Source organism: Globicephala melas, chromosome 15 (genome assembly GCF_963455315.2).
Source record: "Globicephala melas chromosome 15, mGloMel1.2, whole genome shotgun sequence".
NCBI lineage: Eukaryota > Metazoa > Chordata > Mammalia > Artiodactyla > Delphinidae > Globicephala > Globicephala melas.
The window spans coordinates 6,079,695-6,104,156 of record NC_083328.1 but is presented as its reverse complement, the minus strand read 5'-3'; the positions used below and the strand labels follow the sequence as shown (position 1 = coordinate 6,104,156).

Below are 24,462 nucleotides of genomic sequence, written 5' to 3'. Positions count from 1 at the left end.
GTAAACAAGCCTATCTGCTCCCTCTGCCTGCCACCTCACCCACACCCACTGGGCTCACTCCACACCCCCACCAGCCTTTGCCACCCTATTTACAACCACTGCCTTTCTTCCGCTGGCTCTCCCTATCCTTCTCAGCTTTCTTTTTCTCCACTCATCACCATCAGACCTAACGGAGAGGTCACGGCCATTTCCCAAATAGCTCTCACTTTCTCTTCTTTGGAGCCCTAGGTGGATTTTTACTTCCGAGCTCCTTGGGCGGGTGAGCCACGTGACAATTCCGGCCTATGAGTGTGCACGGAAGTACCGGTGAGCCCCCAGGCCTGGGTGTTGACAGGTCGGCTGAGTCTCTACCCTTGAGCCAGGTGATTGAGATGGGGGCTGCTCACCAGCCTGAATCCCTGAGTGAGTACAACGAATAGAGTCCCTTGACTACCTGTGATGGGCAGTTAGGGTAAAAAATAACCTGCAAAACAATTTTTTTTAAGTCCCTGGGATTTGGAGGGACTATTCTAAACCTGGCAGCCTGGTTATCATTCTAGTAAATGTAAATCTGATCATGCCACTGTCTTTCGTAAACCCTCACTGCCTCCTTGTTTCCCTCAGTAAAAACTCCACTCTTCACGTAGCATGCACAGCATTTTGTGTTCTGACCCTTGCTTGCCTCTCCATTTCTCATCTCAACCATCACTTTGTATTATTTTTATTTATTTTATTGTGATACAATATACCTACCCCTCATTAAGGAGTCCATGGCCCCCTGCTGTGCATACATGGATCTACTGCTGTGCTCTCACATGTCTACACACCTGTCTCCTGCACAATACCAGGGATCCTAGAATGCAGAGACCATGTCTGATTGATTTCTGTGTCTCTAGTGCCCAGTACACAGCAATGTGTATTTGGTGAATAAGTAAGTGACTGATAAAAAGTGAGTTTGATAATTAACTCCCCACCAAGTTACTTTCCTGAGGAAGCCATCAGTTCACTGGTCCAACTCCTACTATCCACTCAGATCTTATTTATTTATTTAATTATTTATTTATCTTTGGCTACGTTGGGTCTTCGTTGCTGTGTGGGGGCTTTCTCTAGTTGCAGAGATCGGGGGCTACTCTTCGTTGTGGTGCCTGGGCTTCTCATCACGGTGGGTCGGAGAATGGGCTCTAGGCACACGGGCTTCATTAGTTGTGGCACACAGGCTCAGTAGTTGTGGCTCGCGGGCTTAGTTGCTCCATGGCATGTGGGATCTTCCCGAACCAGGGATTGAACCCGTGTCCCCTGCATCGGCAGGTGGACTCTCAACCACTGCGCAACCAGGGAAGTCCCCTCTCCTCAGTTCTTATTCCTTTATTTTGACATACATTGTTTCATTTAACTCCTACAGCAAGGTAAGCATTACATTCCTATTTTACAGAGGAGAAAACTGAGATTCAGGGTATCAAAGCATCTTGCCCAACTCAGAATTGCCTAACCAAGAATGTTTATTGTGGCCTTTCCAGAAAAAACACAAAATGGTGTTGAGGCATCATTGTGCCCGGAAAAGAAGTGGCAGAAAGAAGAGCTGGAGCTATGTACCCTAGGGTCTTGCTTATTTCTGTCCTTAAAGCGTAGCGCCAGAGCCTGGACACGTTAGATACTCCTGAATCAAACCTATTTGGAGCCTAAGCCTGGACACCGGCTTTTCCTGCTGCTTGGGGATTCCTTTAATCTCCCATCAAGCACAGTTGGGAGGAAGGGTCTTAAGATGCTCCTGTCCTCTTTCACAACAAATTTAACACGACAAAATAAGAAAGCTAGGATGCTCTTTCCTCACCTCCCTTTTATTATTATTTTTGGGGGGGGGTGTCCTTTCCAGTCTCTTTCCTCCCAGAACTGGGAGCCCAGGTTGAGTCCTACCACTTCCACTCCCACTCCTTCACCACCCCCAGGTTCCCAACTGCGGGGTCGCGGTGCTTTGCCCTCCAGTTTCTTCGCCCTTCACCCCACGGCGCCCCTGAAGTCCCAGCCTCGTACCAGTCGCGACCTGCTTCCCGTGAGCCTCTGCTCCCGGCCCCCAGGGCGCATGCTCCCTACCCAGCAGTCCTCGCGCGGCCCGGAGGACCGGACAGCCAGGACTTCAAGATGGCGTCAATCGGTAAGTTTCCGGATCGGTTTAGGGCTACCAGGTTAAAGGCAGGAGTCGGGGTTCGGGGTTCAGTGCTCAGAGCCGCACTTGGAGGGGAGGGACCGAGTGCCGGAGCCGCCTGCCCTTCGCTCAGGACCTTCGCCGCGCCGGGCCCTTTGCCCAGGGCCCCACGCCGTCCAACCCTTCTTAGCTCGCCCCGCCGCGCCTCCCGCCTGCCCAGGGTCCGCGCCACTCGGCTGTGGCGGGGAGGGCGACGGCAGCTCGGCGAGGCGCCTCGGGTCTTGAGAATGCGCTGTCTCGGGCCACCCCTCCTCTCCCCGCTGAGGAATAGCTGCTCAGCCCTGCCGCAACCCAGGCGCTTGTTTTGCACCTGAGCCCTCCGCTCAAATTCGAAGCTCAGATTAAGTTCCAAGAGGAGCTAATGCCTAGGATGGTGCCTGACACCACGTCGAGTTTGACGCATGTATATATATGTTGAATAGCGTTAGAGAGGTGAAGTGACCTATTCAAGGTCACTAGTAGTGAGTGGGCTGAACTGGGATTCAAACCTAGGTTTCTGGGGCCTCGTGGTAACCTGAGCTTTAATCACAAGGGTGACCTTATGACCAGCAGGCTTTACGATGACATGCATGTATAAATCGGACCGTCCACACTGGTTTTTTTTTTTTTTTAAATACGGAAGCCACCATGTTTTAGCCCTGCATCCCCACCGTAGCCTTGTCAGGATCAGTGCTGGGAACGTTGATCCCATTTTAAAGATGAGGAAAATAACGGTTAGAGATGTGGTGTGGCTTGCCTGCTGTCACACAGCGTGACAGTGGCAGAATTTTGACTAATCTATGTGTGTCTTACCCCAGTTTCTATATTCTTATTTTCAGCCCGGAGAAATGAAAAGGGGATCAAAAAATATGAGAGTGATGCTTTTTTCCCATCTGTTAAAACGGGCATGAGAATATTTATCCAGGGTGGTTATGTTGTTTAAACAGACAACATGTGAAAAGGAAGCATTGAGACTTGGTATCTTATTTAAGCAGAGGGTTGTAGTGGAGATGGAGAGTGCTATGAACTAAGGGTTAAACAACTTAGTATATGTAAGGTGCTTGTAACACTGCCTGACCCACAGTTGAATGCTAGTCGTCCAGCTTTCCCTGCGTGACCTTTGGGTAAGGTCATGTCACACCTGGCCCATTCAGCATCACGCAGGTGAAGGAACTGGAGTCCAAGTACTGATGATCTTTCAGATGGTGTCTGTTGCCAGAGCATAACGCCACTAGTCCATTAGCAAATAAAGCGATGGAAATACCAATTAACAGTGATAGATGAGATCAGGGTTGACAAAGTATGGCCAATGGGCTGGATTTCATGTGGCCTGTTTTTGTATGCTGTGAGCTAAGAATAGTTTCTGTTTTTTTAAAAATTTGTTAAGGGACTTCCTTGGCGGTCCAGTGGTTAAGACTTCACCGCAGAGGGCACGGGTTCGATCCCTGGTCGGGGAACTAAGATCCCGTATGCTGCACGGCGCAGCCCAAAAACATAAAAATAAAAAAAATAAAAAATAAAAATTTGTTAAAAAAAGACTATGTTAGAGACCTTGTGTGGCCTGCAAAACCTAAAACTCTTCGCTCTGGCCAACCCCAGAGTTGGATTTAGCACCCAGAAGACACTTGGCATTTCCATGTCTCTCCATATAGGTGGACAGTATGCTTCTTGAAGTCATAAAATCAAGCCAAGTAGTCACTTGCCCTCCCAAGAACCTGTGGTCCGTTCTCAGCCTTCACTGAAAATCTGTCATAAACAGGAACTGTGTGTGGGGAACTCCCTCCCACCTTTAGATAGCTCATAAGCAGAAAGACAGGTAATAATTCCTATTTACATAGTACCTAGAGCTAAGGTGGGTACTATTCTTACCCTTATTTTACAAAGGAGGAAACAGAGCAGTATCTTGCCCAAGGGCACACAACTTCAAAGTGGCAGTAAATCCAGAATACTCCATGGTAGAGTCTGCTCTGTTCATCAGCATGCTCTACTGGTGTGAACCAGCCGCTGCAGAGGAGTGTTGGGGGAGGGTTTCAGTATGGCTGCCAAGGACTAAGGCCTTTGCCTTCCACTAAAAGAGAAACTTCGGAATAAGTGTAGATGCATCTCTGATGAATCTGATGGTCTCTTGGAATTTTGTGATGGTGCTGTACTTGGCTCTCCTTAAGGCTAATGTGATTTTTTTTTCTGTGCTTATAAATTTCTTAGTTTTGGTTATGGAAATGCTGTTTTCTTCATAGTACAGAGATATAAATATGAAGAAAAATAAATTGTTGGCTTTTTTCTCCTGTGATGTGCCAAGGCACTGTGTCAGCCCCTGAATATGAGAATGAGAATATGTTTTCATAGTTTGTGTGAATGTGAAAAAATAGCTTCACTGGGCCTAGCAGTGACCTAAATACTTTTTTTTTTGAGTCACCAGCCTTATACCAGTTGAAAATATTTTTAAAATTCTATGTTTCTCTTGCACATTTCCCCAACATAGTTCTATTTTTAAAATTATTTATTTATTTTTGGCTGCATTGGGTCTTTGTTGCTGCTTGCGGGCTTTCTCTAGTTGTGGCGAGCGGGGGCTACTCTTCGTTGTGGTGCGCGGGCTTCTCATTACGGTGGCCTCTCCCATTGTGGAGCACGGGCTCTAGGCATGCGGGCTTCAGCGGTTGTGGCACGTGGGCTTCAGCAGTTGTGGCTCGTGGGTTCCAGCAGTTGTGGCACGCAGGCTCAGTAGTTGTGGCTCACGGGCTTTGTTGCTGCACGGCATGTGGGATCTTCCCTGACCAGGGCTTGAACCCGTGTCCCCTGCATTGGCAGGCGGATTCTCAACCACTGGGCCACCAGGGAAGTCCCAACATAGTTCTATTTTTAAAAGCATTTTCAACCTTTTTATTATGGAAGACTTCAAATACAAAGAAAACAGAATAATGTAATGAATGCTTTGTATTCGTTACAGAGCATCAACAGTTAGCAGCATTCTGCCATTCTAGTTCCATCTGTCCCTTCATCGTCCCCTCCCTACCACATTGCCATATTTAAAGCCAGTTGGTATTAGAATGACATGTTTGTACTCCTCCCTGCATGCAAGAAGACTTTGAGAGTGTAGCAAAGGTAGCCACCATGTTCTTACTCAAGAGACGTGGTATAGTAATTCTTGGACTAAAAGCCTACTAATGCAAGTGATGACAAAACTGGGATGTAAGATGTGTACTTGTTAAACTTTTCTTGAAATAACACAGGCAAGGTGACAGAGTAGGGTATAGGTCATTCTCAGATGACATTATTGTTTGGTTTTGAGCTCAATATCATTGACACTCAATATTCCTGATTTGGAACATTCCTGAAATTCATTTGAGACTATCTCACATTTCAGAAGTATTACCAAACTAATCACAGTTTGTGTTCATAAAAGAACTAAAGGGTGCAGTTAATCCCTGAAGCCCTATAAATGTCCTAAAGTTCAGTTATTTGCCATTTCTTTCTCTGCCACCTCCCTTTTTTTTTCTTGGATGTTTCACATGGACCTTAAAGAGATTTCAACAGTAATAATAACAGCTTACAGTTCTGAGCATGTTCCAAATGCTTTTACATAGATTCTCCTTCAAACCTTGGAATAAGCCATTTCACAGAGGAGGAAACTGGAGCTCAGAGGTTACATTGGATGGAAGTGCTGGTGCTTGAGATAAGGCGGGCAAGGCAGGAGGCCTTCTAGGAGATGACGGTTAAGTTGAGATAGCCCTGTGATGATCCAGGGGCACTGCAGATACAAAGGCCCTCAGGTGAAAATAATCCTGTTGCATCTGAGAAACAGAAAAGGGTTTGGCTGAAGTGTGGTGAACCCAGGAGGATGAGTGGATTTGAGATGGCTGCCTTTCTCGATGGAATGCTGGCTTCTGAGCACAAGGCTGTCATCTGCAGTCAGTGCTGTACCCACAGTGCTTAGCAGGCTGCCTAGCACACAGTAGGTGCTCCATGTGTTTGGATAAGTCTAGATGGAAGGTTGGGACCAGTTTGTTGGGGACAGGCCACCTGAACCATGACCCTAAAACCAGGTGTGCCTCCACCTGTCACTTGTGACCTCTTGACAAGCAGTCATTCTGGTCCATCAAGGCCATGTGTCTCATTCTCCAGACAGCCTGTAGCAGAGTAGAAGCTGCCATTAAGCCTGAAGGCCCTTGTCCTTGATAAGGGTTGGGAGACGTCAAGAGACCTGTGGGATTCCCCTCAGTGGACTCTTGAGGATGGTCCTTAAGGAGCCTGAGTCCCAGCATGCGGGATCTTAGTTGCAGCATACGGGATCTAGTTGCCTGACCAGGGATTGAACCTGGGCCCCCTGCATTTGGAGCACAGAGTCTTAGCCACTGGACCACCAGGGAAGTCCCCAAACAGCTTTTTAAAGTTGATCTTTTGGAAGAGGACAGGGGAAGAAAGATTCTCTCCTTAAGAGCATCTGGATATTCACAGGGCCAACCCCTCCCTGGCCCCCTTCCTATGTTACTCTTAAGCCCAGAGATGAATACAGTATGGCCTCAACCAGGAGCCGTTCCTGTCCCAGATTCTCATTGGAAAATGATCTGGGGCCTGCTGGGTCTTTAGAGTGGTTTTTACTAAGTCATTTGACATCTGTGGTCTGAGGTAGGATGCTTGAGGTAGAAATCAGATTGGCTTCAGGAGCATGAGAGCCAGACCTAAGGTGGAACCCTGCCTCCATGGCCTGCATGCTGTGTGCCTTTGGCCAAGATGTGCCCAGCTTCTCTGTCTCCCCCACTCCTACTTATAAAGGCATCTGTCCTCTGCTTTACCTCTTCCTCATGGCCCTTAGTTCTCTTTTTACATAGTTATTCCCAGCAAGCTTTTATTCAAAAGCCTGTTCTGCCATTATGTAGACTCTGGCTTAAAATAGTATATCTGGTGTGACATGTTTATTTATAATATTGCTCATATGCAGCCTCTATTTAGTAATGTTACTGAATGCACCTTTATTGAATGGTTGAAATAAGTGACACAGAAGGTTGCTGTTTGTGTTATTGGGAGACCTTCCAGTGTGTGTTTTTTTGCACTTCCTTTTCAGTACCACTGAAGGACAAGAAGCTCCTGGAAGTCAAACTAGGGGAGCTGCCAAGCTGGATACTGATGCGGGATTTCACCCCTAAAGGCATTGCTGGAGCGTTTCAAAGAGGTCAGAGCCTTAAGGGCATGTGTAAATAAAAGCACATCTCTGCGTCTTCAGGGCAAACAGGTCTTTCTTTGCCCTGAATTACTTTGGCCAGTACAAGCCTTGTCTCAGACCAGTAAGTTATGTAGAGAAGGACAGAGCGAGATTGTTAGCCCTCGAATTTCCATGTTTGATCGGTCCTATCAAAGGCTGGCTCTGAGATATTTCAGACAAGGAAATGTTTTCTATTGCTTGGAATCGGTACCAGCACCTCTGTCTTAAAGAAATGTCATAAGACTTAAGAGGAAAATGAGTTGGAAGCACAGGGGACATGAGTCTATAATGCTCATCTCCCTGCCAGGCAGAACTTTCAAGATGAGTATTTGAAATGGTCTATCCTTCAGGTCTGTGCATTTTAAAGTGCAGAGCAGTCCTGTGTCATCATGTCATCATCCTTTGGGAGCCTGTGTGGTTGCCAGCCTCCTCAGGGGCCCCCGTCTTGATGTTTTTCTCTATATAATTCTGGCTACCCTGTGGCTGTCTTTTTGTGTACTGTTTCTTCCTGCCCCCAGGCCTTTCCTCAGCTTTGCCCTCTCCTATTAGAACGTGTAGAATGTGCCCTCAGAGGAGTGGCCTCCTCTCCGCTTTGCAGGTTACTACCGGTATTACAACAAGTACATCAACGTGAAGAAAGGGAGCATCGCTGGGCTTTCTATGGTGCTTGCAGCTTACGTGCTTTTCAACTACTGCCGTTCTTACAAGGAACTCAGTGAGTCTCTTCTGGGTTGGTTTGCCTTCAGTGGGGTTTCCCATGACAGGGTGGTATTGGTTCACTTTCAACCTTATTAAGTCCATCACCCTGCAGACAAGCTGATGACTTGGAGGGACTTTTCAGAATATAGCATATTTTAAATGCAAAAATTGTGGCAAAGAGAAAGACAGGAAAAATAAGATGAAGCTGGGGTAAAGGTAATACTTAGGCAGCATTCTATCAGCCACTGCAGGCTCTGCCAAAGGTTGGTGGAAAACTTGGCTTTATCTTCCTAGCAGCCAGTGTGAAGAGGGAAATAGGTTGAGTGCTACAGTCCAGTGTCTGTGTGGTGCTCTGGAAAAGCGTGGCTGTTCCTGGTGCTGAGACATGAGAGGAGTTGGTCTGGTGGCCGCTGAGTGGGCTTCATGGGCTGTTTCTGCCAGTGTCGAGCCACCTGCCACTCTGTGGCATCCAGAGCAGTGCTGGCCCTGAAGGGTAGGCGCTTGGGTGCTGTTTTTCTGAGTGGGTGTTCCCTCAGGGAAGGAAGAGGCTGGCCAGGTGGCAGATTAGCTGTAAATTCCACAAGTAGGTTCTGGGTCATCTCCTGAAAGGAATTCTCAGGATGGCTTCACCCCCACCTGTGAAGAAACTTACCATTTTGCCTTTCTAACTTCAGAACACGAGCGGCTACGCAAGTACCACTGAAGAGGGCGCACTCTGCATTCCTGACCATGACCTTTGCCTGGCACCCCTGAATCCTTTTATATCCTAGTGGAGAATTAACACCCAATAAAAGATGACTGGTACGCGGACTGCCTCACTGGTTCAGCCATTTCCCTGCCCTATAGGAGCTCCTGTTGCACAAGGTGGGGTGGGGTCATTCTGCAGCTCCTAGACAGCCCAGGGCTTTGAACCGTGGAGCTTCAAGATCTCGTCCCAGTGTGCTGGGGGGTCACCTAGAGCCTCCGCCAACAGTGCCGAGGTGTTTTCCTGCTCTGTGCCTCATTTTTGGCCTTTTGTCAGCTGACACTTTCACAATATAAAGCAGAAACCCTCGTTTCTAAAAATGCCCTCCCCTTCCCCATCTTTCTGCACCATCCTGGGGTATTGGGGTATCAGGGAATTGGGATGTGTGGGACCCCCTGGTCCTGGTAAGTAAGCTTCACTTGCAGGAAGCTCAATGGGATGTTGGAGGCGGGAAGGGAAAGCACAGGCCCTGATAGGAGCTCTCAACTGCTGTATCCAGCACCCTCTTTATCCTTCACGAAGGCCTTCAGTAATGTGATAATTAAGGTCAGAATCAGTTTCTTATTAGGGGGTGTGCGATAAGCATATATACTTCATGGAGTATAGGGTGAGATGCTGTGGCTAATTATCTCCTGCAAGATGTGAATTTGAAGGAACAAGTATTCAACATCAGAAATAAAGGACATCTGCCAGGTGGCTGGCCCAAAGGCCAGGCTTCCAGACTGTACAGGCTGCCAGTACAAAGGCCTTTTCTTCCTCTGACAGCATCACTTCCGGTCATGAGACACATTCACCAAAAGCAGAAAAGCGAGCACCAATGTCAAAGCTTCGTGCCAGGCAGCTAATGCAGCCAGTAGCAAGAATCCTCTCGGCATGGAGTCCCCGAAGTAATGAGACAGAGCTTAAAAAACACGCTTTAATCAACTTCATAAAAATTGTTCTTGTAATTGAACTTGAATAGACCCACTTGTCCAGCAGGTTGCAGGTGCCAGTTTCATATTTCCAGGCTCAGAGGCAGGGTCCTCTCCTCTAGGCCAAAGGTGTCTGATGGTGCAGATGCTTGATGGGGCAGGAGGTAGGTGCACAGATGGACTGCATCGTCTATTTCAAGGGTGTCTGCAGCCCCAGCTTAAGGTATACCTTAAACACTGTTGAGCAAGTGCCCCGAGAAAATAAACCCAGAGGAAAAAAGCCATCACACTCAAGAGCCCTACATGGTCCTCTCAACTGCTGCCACCCTGGAGCGGGACCGGCAGAGGCAACTCCACACTTGCTTGCTCTGAAGGGCTGTCTCGTTCAAATCACATGGATAGGCACGGCCTCTGATCAGCAGGACAGGGCGGAAGCAGGTGTGACTTGGCCACAGCTTTAAATGATCCAGCAGCCCCTGGTGTTTAAGGAGGCCCTGAGGGGAAGGGCCACCTTCCTCACAGAACTGCTGCGCACAAGCCCTTCCCCACAACGTCCTCCCTCCCCAGAGGGTGGTGTGCAGAGTCCCAGATGGGAGGCCTTGATGCCTAGACAAACATGATCCCAACTTGAGGGACCGAACTGGAGCACATGTCCCCCTTAAAAAAAAAAGATTACAGCAAAATGATAGGGAAACTGACAGATGTAGCCCCTCAGAATAAAACCCAGTATGCCTGCCTGCCAGCTCCAGCCAGAGTTGTACCAGCATCAAACAGTTGAATGCACACTCCCAAAGATGGCCCAGAGTGGTCCCCAATAACGGGGCCCCTCGGGCTGCTCTGAGCTGGCTCCAGCTGCTGTCACTGTCCACTGAGAAAGGCCAAGTGCCCTTTGGTGCATCTGTTGGCGTAGTGTCCTTTTTCACCACACTGCAAACAGCAGGAAGGGAAGGAGGAAACAAAAAAAACACATTGTTTCAAATGCAATTTTCAACTAAGGCAGCACCCGCTAAATTCCAGGTTGGGAGCAGGGACTCTGAAATTCTCAGCGGCACAGATTTTCATTCAAACATGAGGGAAAGGGAGCTCCAGAGGTAGAGTGGCACAGAAACTGCAGCCAGCAGCTCAGCAGGTGGAAGGGAGCACGCAGGCCACGGCGGACTCTTGTGGTGGGGGGCGGGGTGAAGAGAAGCCCGTGGCACCACAGCTCTCCCGCCTCTCCAGGGACCAAGCCCCTCTGCATGGCTGGCCAGTCACTTACCTCTAAGGCACAGTTCTGGGACTCCCCTGAGACAGGGGAGGCGGCAACACAACAGAAGCCACCAGGCTCCTCCCCCAACTCAGGGATTCACTGCGTGGACAGAGGGTGGGCTGCACCCAAAGATCTTTCCCTCCTGGCTCGTGCATACTTTTGCCTACGCTACCCCTGGGCCAGGTTTGGGTCACAGGATCAGAGAGACGGGACAATGATTAGACTTGGGGGAAGAGACCCGGTAGAATCACTTCAAAAAATCTAGCAGGACCCTGACTTGTCCCGGCTGATTATCCATACCCTTCCTTAGCTTCTCCTCATTCGTTCTTGTTACTCCTCAGAAAGCAGAAGGGAATTATAAGGAAGTGGCAGCCTCGAGCACTGAACAAGGGGTCGGGAGACAGGTCGGGGCACCCAACCCGCGCTAACCCACCCAGGGCCCTCCCAGTCCTTGCTTCCTTGGTCTGGAACTCGGGGCTTTGGCCTGTTCTATTCCCCCGACTGCACAGTCCCCATGTTTTCAAGTCTTTCTGATCTGTAGGTGTAACTCGTGTGGACAAGTGGCCTGTGTAGCTGCCAGCTGGACCTTTGGCAGGTGTGACAACCAGAGGGAGGGACTCCGCGGCCCCGCGTGCTGCCCTTGGCCTGTCCACTGGCCTCTGCGGCTGGTCCTGGCGAATCAGGGTTCCCCTGAGATGGCTTTAATATCAATTGTGCCCGTGGTAGGAAGAGGTTGTTAGGTTCGTCCCCTACCCCCAGCCCCATCTTTCTAAGGTTCCAGGACTCAGGAGAGCTTGCTTCAGAGGCCCTGCCGACAAGTCCTGGAGGAGGCAGGACAGCTCAGCTGACTCAGGACACCCAAGTCTCCTCACTGTACTTGAGAACTGTCTGGTCTCCCCTCACCTTCTTCCACAGCCCCCGCTTCCATACTCTCCTCACCTGTTAGGGCTCAGGCTCAGCCATCTCTGGGAGGCCTTCCCTACATGCGTGGGCACTTTTAACTTTGGTGTCTGGGCACCTGCCTTCCACTCCCTCAGAACACAGACCCCTCCCGGGAAGGAGTGACAGCAGTGGGCTTCTGCGCAGAGCCGACAGAGCAGGTGCTCAATGAGTGTCTGATGGCTGTGGGAAGTGACCAGTGGCTCAGCTCTTCCCAAAGGCAAGTTCTAGGAACAATACAGGCATATGCTTTTTGACTTGGCCCTTCTACTTGTAGGCATGGATGCTCCAGACACCAGACAAGAGCTCACAAATGTCTGTCAGATTCAGCACTATTTTTAGCAGCAAAAACTATAACTTAATAGTTTACCGGCGGAGAACTGTTTACCAACAGAGAACTGGTAAAATTATGTAGCCACTGAAATACATTAGAGTTACTTATACCAACACAGAGAGATCCAGAATATGTTATAAGGAAAAAGGAATTACAGAACACTGTACATACTAAGGCCCTATTTATATTAAAATATATATTGTCCTTGTGCTTGTGTGAATAAAAGTGTAGAAGAGCACTCCTCTGAGTGGAGTCCCCTGTAGGAGTTGTGGAGTGCAAAGGGGTATTGAAAACAAAACATGAGAACAGAACAGCTGAGTAAAAGTGGCTCTTTTAGGAAAGTGGTGGGAATAAAGGGCAACACTGTACGCTAAACACTTCTGTATCATCTAAAAGTTTTTACAGAAAGCACGTACTGATTCTGTATTTCATCTAATAATCTCCACATCTGAAATCTTTGTGAGTCTAGTTCTGTTGGTGGTTTCTGCTGACGGTGGTGCTTGTTTCCTTCTACCATTTTTATTATGAGCTCATTCTGGGGAACCTTAGTTGTGGGAATTCTGTGTGGCCTGGGTTGAGAATAAATTTCTCAAAGTCGGGTGCCAGGGGCTCACCCATCCGGGGCTGTTTTAGATTAGAAAACTCAGTCTGTGGCTATTTGGCCCTCACCAAGGCTGTGAACACAGGCCCAGACTCAAGGAAGGGCCTGCCAGTGACGACAAACTCAGAAGGGCTTTTCTCCCCACCCCCCTTTGCATCCTGAGCCGAGAGTGAGATGGACAAGTTTTCCAGTAAGTTTTTAAAAAGTTTACCCTTTCCCTGAACGTCCCGTTTTGTGAGTGGTTGGGGGTGGAGGTTCTACTCCATTTCCTCCCCACGCGGGCCTAAAGCTTCTGTCCCTTTCCTTTGGGTGTGCCCACCTGGGATATGAGGACACCCAGAGGCTTCAGGGCTCACTCTGTTCCTTGGATTCGTGCTCCCACTTCGTTCCCGGCCTCTGGAAGGTTCCCATCCCTTTCTTGCAAGCACAATCCTTTCATTCAACAGCGTGTGTTTAATTGTTCACCTGGCCTTAGTGTGTCGTGGATGGAAGTAGCATGGTCTCTAGCTCACTGGAGTGGCCCAGTTTTACTCTTTCAATCAGCAAAAACAAAGATGTCTTCATTCTTCAAAATCAGCTAACTCTCTGGGGAATGAGGGAATAGCCACTGACTGTGAAGACCCCCGGCCACACCCCCGGCCCCAGGACTCACCTTGTAACAGGTGACCTGCTCCAGCGGCCGGGGTCCCCGGTTGCCTGCGCTGCTGTTTTGACTCTGCATGACCCCGATGACCTGCGGGGCTCTCTGCTGGTTGGGAGAAGAGTTCTGACTCGTTAACTGGATCAAGGAGGACGACCTTTGTAATGGCGGATTGTTACTTTGCTGGAAAGAGTTATACAACACGGTTTTACTGCGGAAAACACGTGCACGCAGACTACCAATGGGGACAGGAAAAAAGAGGGCGGGACTTCTCCCGCATGACCGTGACCAGCAGGAAGAAGGGCTTCCACGGTGGCCCGGCTCAGGAGAGTAGGTGGAAAAGAAACGTCTGGTGACGGTGGCAGGAGCCGCTGCCCGAAAAACACCATGCAGACACACAAAAACGAAAAATAAAAGAAAACAAAACACCAAAGAGACGAGGCAGTCTCTGGGGCGGCAGGGCGAGGGCATGAGCAGGCCTTACTTTTGTTTGTGAGGTTCTAGCTTCAGGTCAGGATGAACGCTTGGTTCAGCCAGGTGTTTAGAGCCTACACGGCGGGCAACAGTCACAGAAAACAGTCGGCGGCTGACACGCTGACCTGCGGTCTAGGGGCTGAGAGGGCCCTCCGCTAGGGAGCCGCATGAGCAAGGCGGACGGGGGCGCCTGGGGTGGGGCCTGGACAGCAAGGCCACCGCCGACTGACTGAGTGGGTCCCTGGCTGTGGCCCCGTCATTGCAGGAGCCCTAAGCTGGAAACCCCAGGTTGTCATGGCCGCATCCACACGTGGGAATGCCCGGCTCTGACAGGAGTTCTCTTTGGTTCATCCCACATCCTCCTGAAGGTGGCAGGCAGTGCTGCGAGGGTGGCCACATCTCCTGGCTGCTCGGCCTCTGGCATGGAGGAGGGCCAGGCAGGCTCTGGCAAAGGGCTCAGAGTCCAACCAGGTAAGAGGTGAGGCTTCACGATTGCTGGGCAGTTTGCTCAGCCCGCTGAGACCCTGCCTAGGACACCTGGCCAGCCTGCCTCTGGGCCCCCGCCCGCATCTTGTGACCAAACCCAAGGCGCCTTTGGTTGGGGGTCACTGCTGCAGATTCCCATTCGTTTATGGCATTTCCCTCTCCTCATGCTGGAGGGGAGCAGCCCGCTGCTGGGGTGTGGGATCCCCTTGCTTAGGAGACTGGAGCCAGCTGATGCCTCGACCATCTGTTCCCAGCATCCCCCCTGCAGTTGGGCACCGGCCAGAGAACCAGTCAGCCACACTTCCTCTCCCGCCCCACTGGGAGTCCCGTTTGTAGAGAGAAGGGTCTGAACCGCAAGCAAGAATGGCAGACGTGTGGCGCCCACGCCGCCCTGCACTCGCCAGGCAAGAAGGGAAGAGAAGCCCGGTGGGCATCTGGCTCCAGCAGACAGCCCTCCAGCCCAGAGAAGGTGCAGACTGCTCCATTCCCTGAAGTTTCAGCAGGAACCAGGGTGACTCCCCTCCTCTCCCGCCTCCTCCCACAATCTCCAGCCGGATCTCCGGCAGGCCCCACACTGAGGCGGGGGCACTGAGCGTTCTGCGGCCAGGGCGCGGCCAGGCCCGGCAGCACCGCGGGCCCGGGGCACGGTACCTTTGCGGGAGGCTGCGTCTGCTGCGGCAGTGGGGGCTGCTCGGTGGTTCCCATCGGCAGTTCAAATCTAGGGCTGGTCACCCAGCGGCAGAAGGGGACAGGAAAAAGGAGAAGAGGAGGTGAGAGAGGAGCTAGGCTGGTAGGGTTCTCGAGTTCTGGCCCCGGGAAAATCACAAGCAGCCTCTAGCTAAGCACAGAGCCGCACGAGCCACCTGGACGTAGGGCGGGTGCTGGTGCTCGGGATGGTGCGGAAGACAGGTCTGACGTGCCTGGACTCAGACCCACTTTGCCTACACCTAGCTGCGAGCCTGGGCAAGTGTGCTGCTCAGAGAAAGGAGGGAAACACAGCTGGTACTGTCAGAGCCTCTCCAGAGGCTCTTTGTACACAGAAGGCCTTCCCAACAAACACCCTTCCCTGCAGGGGCACCTCAAGTGTTAGACCTCTGACAGCAGAGGTCTGGGGGACACGCCCTCCACCACCACCCCACATGGAGGAATCCTGGGCCACCTGTAGGCTCCTAGGCTCTCATCTAGGGAGTGGGACCAAGTCAGGAGCACCAGCCACCTGCCAACCACGTGACAGCGACCAGGACACTCTGCTTCCATGCAAGTGTCAGCAGCATGGAGGCAGCACAGGGTGTCGGGGGGACACTACTCTACGGTCCCAGTGCCACCCCACAACCACCGAAAGTGACAGAGGTGCACCAAGACCCAGGAGAGGAGCGCTGAGCCCTCCCACGCAAGGACTGGGCTCCAGAGGTCACAGATCTGCCTTTGACCGGGAGCTACCACCTGCCCCCTGCCAGCGGCTGAGCTCCGAGCCCCAGTGTCCCCATGTGTGAAATGGGGACATCCTTTCACGTGTGAGGGTTCTATGAACCTCCATATAGGAGGCCCCGAAACTGAAGCTCCCTTCCTTCAGGGCACAGGTTCTTAATCTGAGGTCACATGTACATGAGCTTTTCTGGAGCACAGGGCCCAGAGCTTTCATCTGAGTCCTAGATGGTCTGGGACACAGTAAAGGTTACCCTGAGCTTCCCGCTCAGGAAGCAGTGGTGGTCCCTCCCCATCTCCCACCCCTGTCCCAGACCCTGTGCTGACACTACCCAGTGACCAAGGCCCCGATGGACTCAGGGGAGATACAGGGGGCAGCAGGGCCTGGGCAGGGGCTGGCTACTCACTGCATGAATTTACACGAGGGCCCCTCCGGGCAGAATCCCACGAGGTAATTCACACAGATGACTCTCCGCGTGTGCCGATGCCTGCACAGGGGGCCTGTGGAGCCAAGCACCAGGGTCACTCAGATTGTCCCCTCTTCAGGGGATACCCTCATGCCCTTCTGCCAGTCAGAGCTCTGCCCACACTGCTGCCTGGGGGCAGAAAGCAAGAACAGGGCTTCAAGTGCTGGCTCTGCCTCTTACTCAGTAGGCCAGCGGGCAGGGTACACACCCTCTCAAACACTAGTTTCCTCATCAGAAATACGGGTGAGAATGCGGTCCAGTGGGAACCTGGGGAGGCTCAAGTGACTTGGTGTGAAAAAGACTCACTGGCCCCCCAATGCCTAACACCACGTTTTGCAGGAAGAGGCAGGACAAGCAGAGGGTCATGTGGGCAGGGGGAGGGAGGACTGGCTTCTGACCAGGCAGCCCAGCCACCCGGACACCTACCATGCTTGCAGAAGCCACGGTCGTACCAAGGACAGTCCTTGATCTTGGACTCGGGGTCGATGTGCAGGAAGGGGCACTCCTTGTTGCTGCACTCCCCTGCAGGGAAGACCAGACATGCGTCCACCTGGGAGAGCTGGACCCAGACCTACCCGTGCTTCTCCTGTGGCCGGGGCCACGGTACAGCAAAGAGGGCCAGGTGGGTCTGGTGTCCAGTCCCGGCCCGGCGAGCCCTGAGACCCAGGGCAGGGTGTCTCAGAGCCTCAGTAACCTGACTCGTACGTGGGCTGTGACGGTCCTTCCCTCACAGATGTCCGTGCTGCCTTGAGGGTCAATGACACTGACAGAGGCAGGCACAGGGTACACACTCATCAAACAACTCACGGCTCCACCCCTCACCCAAAAGAGGTGTTGGCAATGTAGGGGGCCCAGATGTGAAAACGCATCAGTTGAGACCAGTAGCAAATTACCGTTCCACTCTGATGAGCTCTGATGGGACAGGGGAAAGGCCTGAGGACTCTACCTTTTACGATAAAAGTGGGGAAGATTTGGGAACTCACAGCTGGGTCCCTACGGTAGAATGTGATAAAGCCTTTATGACAGCTCCTCTCAGGAGCAACGGGCCCAGCTGGCCACCAGCATCTTTCAGCCAAGTACAGGCACTGCCGACCTGGGCAGCTGCACTGCCTTCAGTCCATTTACACACAAAAGGCCAGTCTGATCACTGCTGTTCAGAGCACACTCCTTTCCAGACCCACAAGCCCCTATGGGGTCTAGACCAGTCCCTTCCCAGCCACACTGGCCTCCCAGGGGTTCTTCTTAGCCTTTGGCCCCCAGCCCAGGTCTCCCCTCCTCAGGGAGGCTGTCCCTGCCCACACTGCCTCAAGATCTCCTCAGGTGGCCCCATTACTGTTTGTCTCTTTTAGAGCACGTATGGTGAATTCTCCTCTTTGTCCTACTGGTGAATCAGCTGCTTCATCCCCTGGGCCACTGGAGTAAAAGCACCACAGGGCAAGGACGGCGTCTGTCCTCTTTACCACTGTCCCTCCGGTGCCTAGAAGGGGGACCCTCACCTGTGGAATAGTGCCAGGAGCTGCAGACAGTGAGTCTGCACCAGGACAGACTCTGCAGGGGAAGTGCAGGCAGCCGATTGTCACAGAGGCCTGGAGGGCAGCGGGGCCCAGGGCCATCAGCAGGGAAGGTGGTAACCCAAGCCAGCTTGCAGAGGCGCCCCCGGGAGTCCACTCAGGAGGGCTGGCTCCTGCCTTTGGGGCCAGATGGGAGACGGCTCCCATGGAGAAGCTGCTGCCCCTTCTGCTACTGGTTCCCATGCTGCTGTGGGCAGGACGGAGAGGGTGGGGAGCTGGGAAGCTGAGTCCTGTTTCCTATCTGTCTGTGCTTTGACTTCTCAGCTTATGTTGCCTCTACAAAAAAAGCCACAACTATCATTAATAAGCCAGCAGGCCAAGCCTGTTGGGCTGCTGAAATAATTAACGTCTCCTCTGACAACAGTGCTCTGAAAGCGTGCCGTACGCCCAGCGTTCCTTGGCCCGTCACAAAGAGTGCAGCAGGCTTCCAGCCTCCTGCCGGCTCCTGCCCGGGGCCTGAGGCCGGCAGTCCTGGGGCCAGCGCCCACCCTCATCCTGACCAACAGGGCTTCTTCCTGGGCAACCTCGCCCAGGGCACAGGCAGGGGAGTCTAGTTCCATCACGGAGCACATCAGCTCCACCGGGCCCTGTGCCAGCCCCACCACCCTGGCTTCTCCACACAGTTCACTCAGTTCAGCTAAGGCCACGTGTCCTCTAAGCAGAAACAAAGGCAATCTCACTTTCAAGGTTAAGAGGACGGTTCTTTGCCACCAGAAGACAGCCCCGGAGCAGCTATTCTTAAGGGGTATTTAGGAAAGACAAGCTACTACCCAGGATCACACTTCCAGAGAGAAGGAACTGACTCAAGCCTGGGGGGCAACCAGCTGCCACTCTGGAAGAAGCAGCTGATTTAAGGGAGAATGTCCACTGGAGCAGAAACAAGGCCTCCAGCCAGCTGCCCTGTTCCCGCACCCACCGTGAGACCCACCGTGAGACCCACCGTGAGACCCGTGAGACCGGGTTAGCCTCGACTTCCCAAAGTACCTGCCAGCACTCAAAACACAGAAGCACTAGGAAGACACAGGGGCTACGAGAGAATAACCCTAACTGCCCATAACTGAAGGGCCAGCTGAGGTCGGCAGGCATCACAGGCGCCTGAGTAGCTGCTTATCCCCCAGGTCTTGGTGCTCAGTGGAGCCTCCCGGGGCTCCCTACCCAGGGGGTCTGGGTGCTGGGAGCCTGCCACACGCCTCACCGAACTTCGAGTAGAAGTAGCACTCGGGCATCTTGGTCATGTCGTACTCGTGCAGGAACTCGCACTGGTCCCCCTTCTTGCACAGCCCCCGCAGCCAGTGTTTGCACACAACCGTCTTCTCGCCGCTGATGTGGCGGAACGGGCACATGCCCCCTGCCGAGGAAGATGGGTCAGGGTGGGTGGGTGTGGTGTGAGGACCCAGGCGGCCCCTGAAAGCAGTGTGTCCTGGAAGGTGGCCAACTGCCCTGGCAGAAGGCAGTGTGATTTTCGGCAGCATGTGAGCACACATTTTAAGTTTCAATAGTTATGGATTTATTTTAATGTGTCTTAGGAAAATCTAAAACATCAAATCATGATCCCACAGATATTCCATAAGATGGAAACTTAAGAAGCCTAAGGGAGGTGGGGGGGAAGGGAGGAGTGTTTTTCTTAATTCAGTTAAAGAAGAGTTCCGGTGATACACAGTCGTGGCAAAATTTGTAGGGGTCGTAAAAGACTGGGGTTTGAGAAACACTGCCCTAAAAGACAGAAGGCAAAGAGGACCACCAGCAGAAGCCTGGGCTCCGCGTGGGCTCTACCCCTAGTTAGAAGTGCCCACTCACTCAGCCCAAAAAGGACCGAAATTGGGTCACTTGTAGAGACGTGGATGGACCTACAGACTATCATACAGAGTGAAGCAAGTCAGAAAGAGAAAAACAAATACTGTATATTAACGCATATATGGGGAATTTAGAAAAATGGTACAGATGAACCTGTTTGCAAGGCAGAAATAGAGACACAGACGTAGAGAATAAACTTACGGTCACCAAGGGGGGAAAGGGGATGTGGGATGAATTGGGAAATTGGGATTGACATATATATACTACTATGTATCAGACGGATAACTAATGAGAACCTACTGTATAGCACAGGGAACTCTACTCAGTGTTCTGTGGTGACCTAAGTGGGAAGAAAATCCAAAAAAGAGGGAATAAATATATACATATAGCTGATTCACTTCGCCATACAGCAGAAACTAACACAGCATTGTAGAGCAACTATACCCCCCCAAAAAACCCCCCAAACCCCAAAAAGTGCCCACTTAGCTTCCAACAAGTAAGAAAGAAATCAACTTCAAAACTGAAGAAATGCATCGTATACAAACTGGGGGAGGTCTGCCTTCTGTAGAACCTGAGCAATCGATCACCCAAATAGGACAGAGCCATACCCTGGGAAAGTCACATTTCTAACTGGTGACCTAGAGGGACTACTGGGAAGGCCTGACCAGAATGAGGTTGTGTCTGGGAAAGATCCAGACCAGCCCCACTGAACAGAACCTTCTGCAATGACAGGAATGTTCTCTATCGATGCCGTCCAACGTGTCGGCCACCAGCCACACATGGCTACTAAGTAACTGAAATACGACTAGTGTGATTGAGGAACTGCATTTTTTATTTAATTAAATTTGAACAGCCACACGGAGCTAGTGGCTACTGTATTAGTTAACACAGAAACAGTCGTAGTGCCCTGTGTTAAGGATGGCTGTACTAACAGAAGGTGGTGGGTCAGAAAGGCAGAAGACAAGGGAATGAGACCAGGAGCCCAGCAGAGGAATGATGTTCCGACCAGAGAGCCTGAGGTCAACCTGGCTGATCTACCTGGCAGAGTAAATGACTTGAGTTATAGAACCACAACTTGCCCAAATCATCCATTAAAACCATCCCCTTGCTGTAATTCTGTGCGCCCTATTCAAGCTTCTAATTAAAATTTAGTTTCCAAATAAATTTGGCTACAGGAAGAAAAATGCCCAGACCTGTACATGGCAATGTAGGGTCCCACCCAGCGGTACGTCTTATGGATCAGCAGAGAGTCTGGCTCACGCTGCCTGTGTTGGGACCTGGTTAGTATGAACAAGAACCCCACGAGACACACTATCGTGGAGTTTTTTGATGAGAGTACACAGAGGACGTGAGCTTGTGTACACTGTAGAATCAGAAAAGGCCTGGGCTCAGCCACTCACTGACTCTGTGACCTTGAGAAAGTTCCTGAACACCTCAGGGCTAGGGGCCTCTGTCCATGTCACAGGTCAGCTCGTGGCTGCAGAGAAAGTGAGGTGAGAAGGCAGACTCAGAGCCAGATTCAGGCCTGTGTTCCAGGTTTCAGGCAGAACACCCCACCACGTTCCTAGCTTATCTGGACCACAGTTGCATCTAGGGACACCGCGAGTCACAGAAAGCAGGGTGAGCCAGGGACCTGAGAGCCTGCGAGTCTGCCGGGGACAGGGTGGTGGAGGGCGCCTCAGGGGGAACGTCGGGAGCCAGGGGTCTCTTACCTTTGCCACAGGCAGCTTTCAAAAAGAATTCGCAGACAGCAGCCCCCGACTCTGCAGAGAGGAGAAGAGGTGTCAAACAAAGCGATGTGTAACTGCTATTGGTGACATGTGAAGATGCGGAGGGAACCCTTCTGTCCTTTAACCCACGGAGGGGTCAAGGCACAGGAAACAGAGTGGCAAAAAAATGCTAAGCCTGACCAAGCAAGGAAAAAGCTCAGTTCAGTCATTCCCTGCAAAATGAGACATCCACACTGAGACCAGTCATTATTCAGGGCTTTCTGAGAATCTTCTATAAGCAAGATGCTTTCAAGGAGTTCGGAGTGGATGGGGGAAGGAAGGATGGAATGCAAGATCACAGAAATTCATTACTCCCAACTCAGACGTCCCAGAGGGCTAATTCAGGGGCACTTTCACCTGAGGCAGAGGGAGGGAATGATCTCACAGGAAGCACAAAGAAGCGGATGGGGGCTCTGAGGAGGAACCGGCTCCAGAGTAGAGGCAGGTGCCTCAGAGAAGCTATTCCGGAGGGAAGAGCGTAACTGAAGACACAGGAGCAGGACTGCTCTTAACATGCAATACCAACACACAGTAACTAAAGGAGTACAGTCTTCTGCTTCCACAGATGGAGCTGGTCCTGGTGAGGGGAACAGGAGAATAAAAGCTGAGCGCAGTGGAAGTCAGTGGGGTCCAGGGCTGTCCCAAGGAGCCCAGGGACTCACCTGCCATGGCCACCAGAATAAATAGCCCGTGCCTTCCCACACAGTTTTCTCTATCAACAGGCATTTTAGCATCATGGGAAATCCACCGACACCATCTCTGAAGCCCACTTACGTGCCTCTCCTTGCTAACTTGCAAGAGATTCGTTGGCTTCTTGGAAGCAGGCAGCTTTTGCTAGGACAGATTTAAGGTTCCAGTGATGGGAGTCACAGGGGCGTCACTCGTTTGCATTTCAAAAAGTCCGAGAAGTCTTACATTAAAAAAAGTATCATTTAAAAGTATTTCTGGGCCTTCATTCTTTTCAGAGGTTAAGGTCGTTTCATTCCCTAAAGCCAGAAGAAGTCCAGAGTCCTGGGGATCGGGTTTTAGGCAGACAGGATAAAGAAGTATGCCTTCAGGGCATAACTAAGATGGGACTTATTAAGATGGGACTTATTAAGATGGGACTTATTAAGATGGGACTGAAGTGCAGGGAAGGGGGAAGAAGAGCTGTGGCCTCCCTGGCCTCTAACACACTGACCGTGATCTCAGGCAGGCAGTGAATGTTGACGGCGCTTACCAAGTCTGAGGCAGTACCTGTGGCCAGGTATGTCCTGGACCCTCCCTAAGAACAGGTTTGTGGGCTCCCCACCTCTGTGCCTGCCCTCACAGGCTCAAGCATCTGTGCTTCCAGGCTGGAGCGGGGAGGGAGAGAAAGAGCCGCCCTGCGCGTAGGGTTCCATGCCATCAGGCTAGTGCCATCAACACAGGAAAAGCCCACGCGTGAGTGGACATACACGTAAAAGCACAAAGTGACCACGCGTATCAACGAGTAGGTTTAAGAGTGCATATCTGAATGCGAGCAGTGGCTTATGAGCCGTGTACAGTGGAGACAGTGCTGAATGTGTATAAAGTAAGGCTGTTTGAATTATATCTCTTGAGCGTAAGCATTCTCACACAGAAGTGTCAGGGACACCTCAGAGGTCACGTGTGCATCAGAAGTGTGGCCACTTGGGGGGAATGAGGCTGCAGGGAGACTTGACCAGCCCTGGGACACGTGGGAGAACGTGGGGCTATGGCCCATGTCCTCTGGCAGTTACAGGAGATGGCGTGGGGAACTGCAGGTGGAAGGGTCAAGAACCCTGGCGAGCTGAGCCACCAGGCGCTGAGCCATCTTTGGCAAGTCCCCTCCCCCACCCAGGCCTGAGCTGCCCCACCTGTGGCTTGAACCCAATGACCTCTAAGAGCCCTCTGAGGTTTAATGCTATAGCGTTAGATTTCAAGTATGTCTGGAAAAGAGAGAAATTAAGGAAACTGTTGGTTTCTTTTAAAGTGCTAGATGTTCCAAGTAACTCCCTGGCGGTCCAGTGATTAGGGCTCGGCGCTTTCACTGTCGTAGCCCGGGTTCAATCCCTGGTCGCGGTCAAAAGAAATAAAAATAAAGTGTTAACCCGTCCCACCTGAGTTGGGGTGGGGGGGAAGCCAGGAGCCACCACGCGAAGCGGGACAGTGAAGGGAACTCAAGCAGCTGCCTGGGTGTGATGAATGACCCAGAGGTGGGGTCCAGAGAAACAGTGAGGGATGGGCTCCCAGGAGTGCGAGTCCTAGGAAAACAATGGAGCTTGAGAGTCTCACTGGGGTGTTCTACAGAGAGGGGTAGATGGGTCCTTCCCTCAGCAAGACTCCTCCAACGGCCCAGTTTTGATGAAAGCAGGAAGAGGGCGCTCAAAGTGGGGGGCCTGGAGGTAGGGAAAGGGGATATCTTAGTACTTTCCTGTAGTTGGGGAGTGTGTGCGAGTGAGGGCAGGATTTCCAACCCAGGACACCTGCCTTCATTCAAGAGTTATTTGAACTGCCGGACGTGGTCCTGCCCTTCTGAAGACTGCCTTAAAATAGCCCCCGGGGCAGAGGGGAGCTCCCTAGTCCAAATGAGGCGAAAAGGGGGGTTCCCTGGATTGGGGGAAAGGAGTCCCGGGACCGAGGGGGAGGAGCTCCCGAACTGAGGGGGAGGGCGTCCCGAAACCAGAGAATGGGGGTCCTGGGGCCGAGTCGGTCGCGCCCTTCGCCCGCCTGCCCCGACCCCGCGCTCACTGTCCATGCCGGGGAAGGGCAGCGGCTGCGCCCCAAGCTGCTGCTCCACCGCGATCTCCAAGTCGAACTTGATGTGGTCCACGCTGGCGATGATTTCCTGCATGGTGGCGGTGGCGGCGGCGGCCACACCGGCCCGGCTCCCGATCAGATCCCCTGCCGCCCTCACACCTCTAACCGCTGTCGGCCCCGCAGCACAAGGTCCTCCACCGCCCCGCCTCGCAGCCGCCGCCGCCACTGCCGCCCGAGGGATGCTGGGAGCTCCCGGAG

General features: G+C 52.0%; 2 protein-coding genes across 6 annotated transcripts; one reads left to right on the top strand and one right to left on the bottom strand.

Annotated features, from left to right (window-relative positions):
* The first annotated feature begins 1,993 nt into the window (after window positions 1-1,993).
* On the top strand, window positions 1,994-8,864 carry ATP5MF (ATP synthase membrane subunit f). Its single transcript, XM_030845999.3, has 4 exons — window positions 1,994-2,131; window positions 7,224-7,331; window positions 7,960-8,076; window positions 8,735-8,864. Exons 1-4 carry the CDS (start codon window positions 2,119-2,121, stop codon window positions 8,761-8,763), a joined length of 267 nt encoding a protein of 88 aa, XP_030701859.1. The 5' UTR covers window positions 1,994-2,118; the 3' UTR covers window positions 8,764-8,864.
* On the bottom strand, window positions 7,052-24,436 carry CPSF4 (cleavage and polyadenylation specific factor 4). 5 transcript variants are annotated; one of them, XM_030845989.2, is made up of 8 exons: window positions 24,196-24,436; window positions 21,409-21,459; window positions 19,098-19,250; window positions 16,758-16,853; window positions 16,272-16,365; window positions 15,091-15,163; window positions 13,492-13,662; window positions 10,432-10,643 (listed from the first exon to the last, which is right to left on the bottom strand). In XM_030845989.2, the coding sequence occupies exons 1-8, from the start codon at window positions 24,296-24,298 to the stop codon at window positions 10,575-10,577; spliced, it is 810 nt and encodes a 269-aa protein (XP_030701849.1). In that variant the 5' UTR covers window positions 24,299-24,436; the 3' UTR covers window positions 10,432-10,574. The 5 variants fall into 5 exon arrangements, with proteins under 5 accessions (XP_030701853.1, XP_030701849.1, XP_030701850.1 ...); XM_030845990.2 differs by having other exon boundaries at window positions 13,492-13,587; XM_030845991.2 differs by having other exon boundaries at window positions 13,492-13,584.
* Between the last annotated feature and the right edge of the window lie 26 nt (window positions 24,437-24,462).

What these genes read in the sequence shown, in the direction of transcription:
- ATP5MF (XM_030845999.3), top strand. An exon ending in TGCTGGAGCGTTTCAAAGAG is followed by an intron (nt 7,332 to 7,959) that starts GTCAGAGCCTTA and finishes TCCGCTTTGCAG; the next exon opens with GTTACTACCGGTATTACAAC. An exon ending in CCGTTCTTACAAGGAACTCA is followed by an intron (nt 8,077 to 8,734) that starts GTGAGTCTCTTC and finishes TTCTAACTTCAG; the next exon opens with AACACGAGCGGCTACGCAAG.
- CPSF4 (XM_030845993.3), bottom strand. Translation starts at nt 24,298, where the DNA reads ATGCAGGAAATCATCGCCAGCGTGGACCACATCAAGTTCGACTTGGAG. An exon ending in CCGTGGCTTCTGCAAGCATG is followed by an intron (nt 15,164 to 16,757) that starts GTAGGTGTCCGG and finishes CTGGGTGACCAG; the next exon opens with CCCTAGATTTGAACTGCCGA. An exon ending in AGACGCAGCCTCCCGCAAAG is followed by an intron (nt 13,588 to 15,090) that starts GTACCGTGCCCC and finishes TCTCCCAACCAG; the next exon opens with CAGAGAGCCCCGCAGGTCAT.